This window comes from Capsaspora owczarzaki, assembly GCF_000151315.2.
Source record: "Capsaspora owczarzaki ATCC 30864 unplaced genomic scaffold supercont2.74, whole genome shotgun sequence".
In the NCBI taxonomy this organism is placed as follows: domain Eukaryota; class Filasterea; order Ministeriida; family Capsasporidae; genus Capsaspora; species Capsaspora owczarzaki.
The window spans coordinates 5998-7845 of record NW_011887365.1 but is presented as its reverse complement, the minus strand read 5'-3'; the positions used below and the strand labels follow the sequence as shown (position 1 = coordinate 7845).

General features: G+C 52.8%; 1 protein-coding gene across 1 annotated transcript; it reads left to right on the top strand.

Moving 5' to 3' along the window:
- Positions 1 to 1234: 1234 nt before the first annotated feature.
- Positions 1235 to 1660, top strand: CAOG_09234 (hypothetical protein; the record flags this gene model as incomplete). Its single annotated transcript, XM_011272665.1, has 1 exon — positions 1235 to 1660. A coding segment is annotated over one exon (426 nt), but the record flags the coding sequence as incomplete, so codon positions are not given.
- Between the last annotated feature and the right edge of the window lie 188 nt (positions 1661 to 1848).

The following is a 1848-nucleotide window of genomic DNA, read 5'->3' as shown; positions in this document are numbered from 1 at the left end:
TTTGAAATGTTTGCCCGCTCCTTGCTTCTTCTCTCGTCTCAGGACACGTCCCGTTCAAACGCCGAACAGTGAACGAGCTCTACAACCTCATTCTCCACTCGAATGTCGTCTACCCGCAGGACATGCAGACCAAGTGCCCCGAGGTTGTCTCTCTCTGCAAAGCGCTGCTGACCTTGAGTCCTCAGCGTCGACTGGGCAGCAAGGGCGTCCAAGAAATTCAGGCCTACCCGTTGTTTAAGGCGTACAGCTGGGAGCAGCTCGAGCGCTGCCGTGTGCCGCCGCCGTTTGTGCCGTCCTACAACTCTCCCGGAGACACTGGCAACTTTATCAACTACAGTGCGCTGGCGAGCGAGGACGACAGCGAGGGTGGTTTGACGGGCACAGACAATGATTTGTTTGTCGGCTTTTAAGCGTCGACTGTCGGTGTTTTGTTTTGCTCGAAGTTTTTGCAAGTTTTGTTGTTGCCGTGTTCAGGAACCTTTTTGTCAACGATCGCTTCGTCGAGCTCAGGCACGTCGCATGAGTTTTTTTTTTTTTTTTTGCGGATGTTGCGCTCTCTTTGGCGATCGTTGCATTCAGGAGTGTTTTGTTGTTTATTGTCGTTGTCGCGTGAATATAGTGACTCTTTTGTGTGCGCGCCATTTTTGTTTCTTGTTTCAGTGCTCACAATTCCCTGCTTGAGGTCGTACGGAATCATGAGGTTCGCGGCGCGCTGCACTCTGCACCAAAAACAAAACAAACAAACAAAAAAAAAAAAAGACTGACAAATGGAGGAAAAGAAATGAATGTCAACCCCTGCCCCCTCCCCTCTTGTGTGCAATGATGGACAGAATACTCGTTCTTGTCCACAGTGAAGAACAAGTGATAGACGAGCTTACAGGAATGGAAATTACTAGTATCGTCTTTTGGCCGAGGTGGACCGGTCGCCAATCAGCGGATCATTGCCTTTCGAAGTTGGTGTGGGAACTTTTATTCTGTCTGTCTGTCCGTCTGTCTGTCGAGGGGAGGGGGCACTACGCTTGCGCTTCGTACTTCACATGGTCGCGCGCAGTGGTTTTTTTTTTTTTTTTAAGAGTTTTTCGTTTTGTTTTTCTTGTTTTATCCCGCAATCTCGGCTGCGGCTGCAGCTGGAGCTCTTTTAGCAGCCCTGGCTCAGCAACAGCCAACTTTTCGGCGTGTGTTCGGTCTCATCGGCGGCGCGGTCGCCAAGGCGGTCTCCACCATATTCATCATTTTGGTTGTGGCGGCTGTTGTTGCTCAGCACGTGCTGGACGCCAAGAAGACAATTATGGACGCCAAGACCCGCTCGCCCGAAGTCGTGCTAGCTCGCATGCTCGCACGCTTCGAGGCCGGCTCCGTGATCCCGCCCTTCGAGAAATACCACGTCAATCGTCCAGAGGCCGTTGCTATGCTTCAAGGGGTGCTGCGCCCCGCGCTGTTGAAGGACTACACGGTCGTCATTGGCGAAGTAGGCTGCGGCAAGACCACCGCCGTCCTCGACGCCATCCGAGCCAACAGCACTGGCATTGTCTACCACATCATCAAAAGCGAGCTCCCCGTTGATGTGCCGAAACGACTGGCGGGGTCTCTCGCGTTCGCGTTCAACCGGTTCACCTTCACAGCAGGCTACTTCAAAGACCGTGGTGTTGAGATGCATCAAATAGCATCGGCAGAAGAACCTTTCAAGAGCTGGGCGATACTCGATTTCAGTCTTCGGGACGTCGCCGCACAGTTCAAGGCCAAGCATGGTCACGTTGCCACGCTCGTCATCGACGCCGTGGACCTCATCGCCAAGAAGGGTTCAGCACTGTTGCATGCGATTCAAAAATTTGCCAAGGCGGCTGCTGA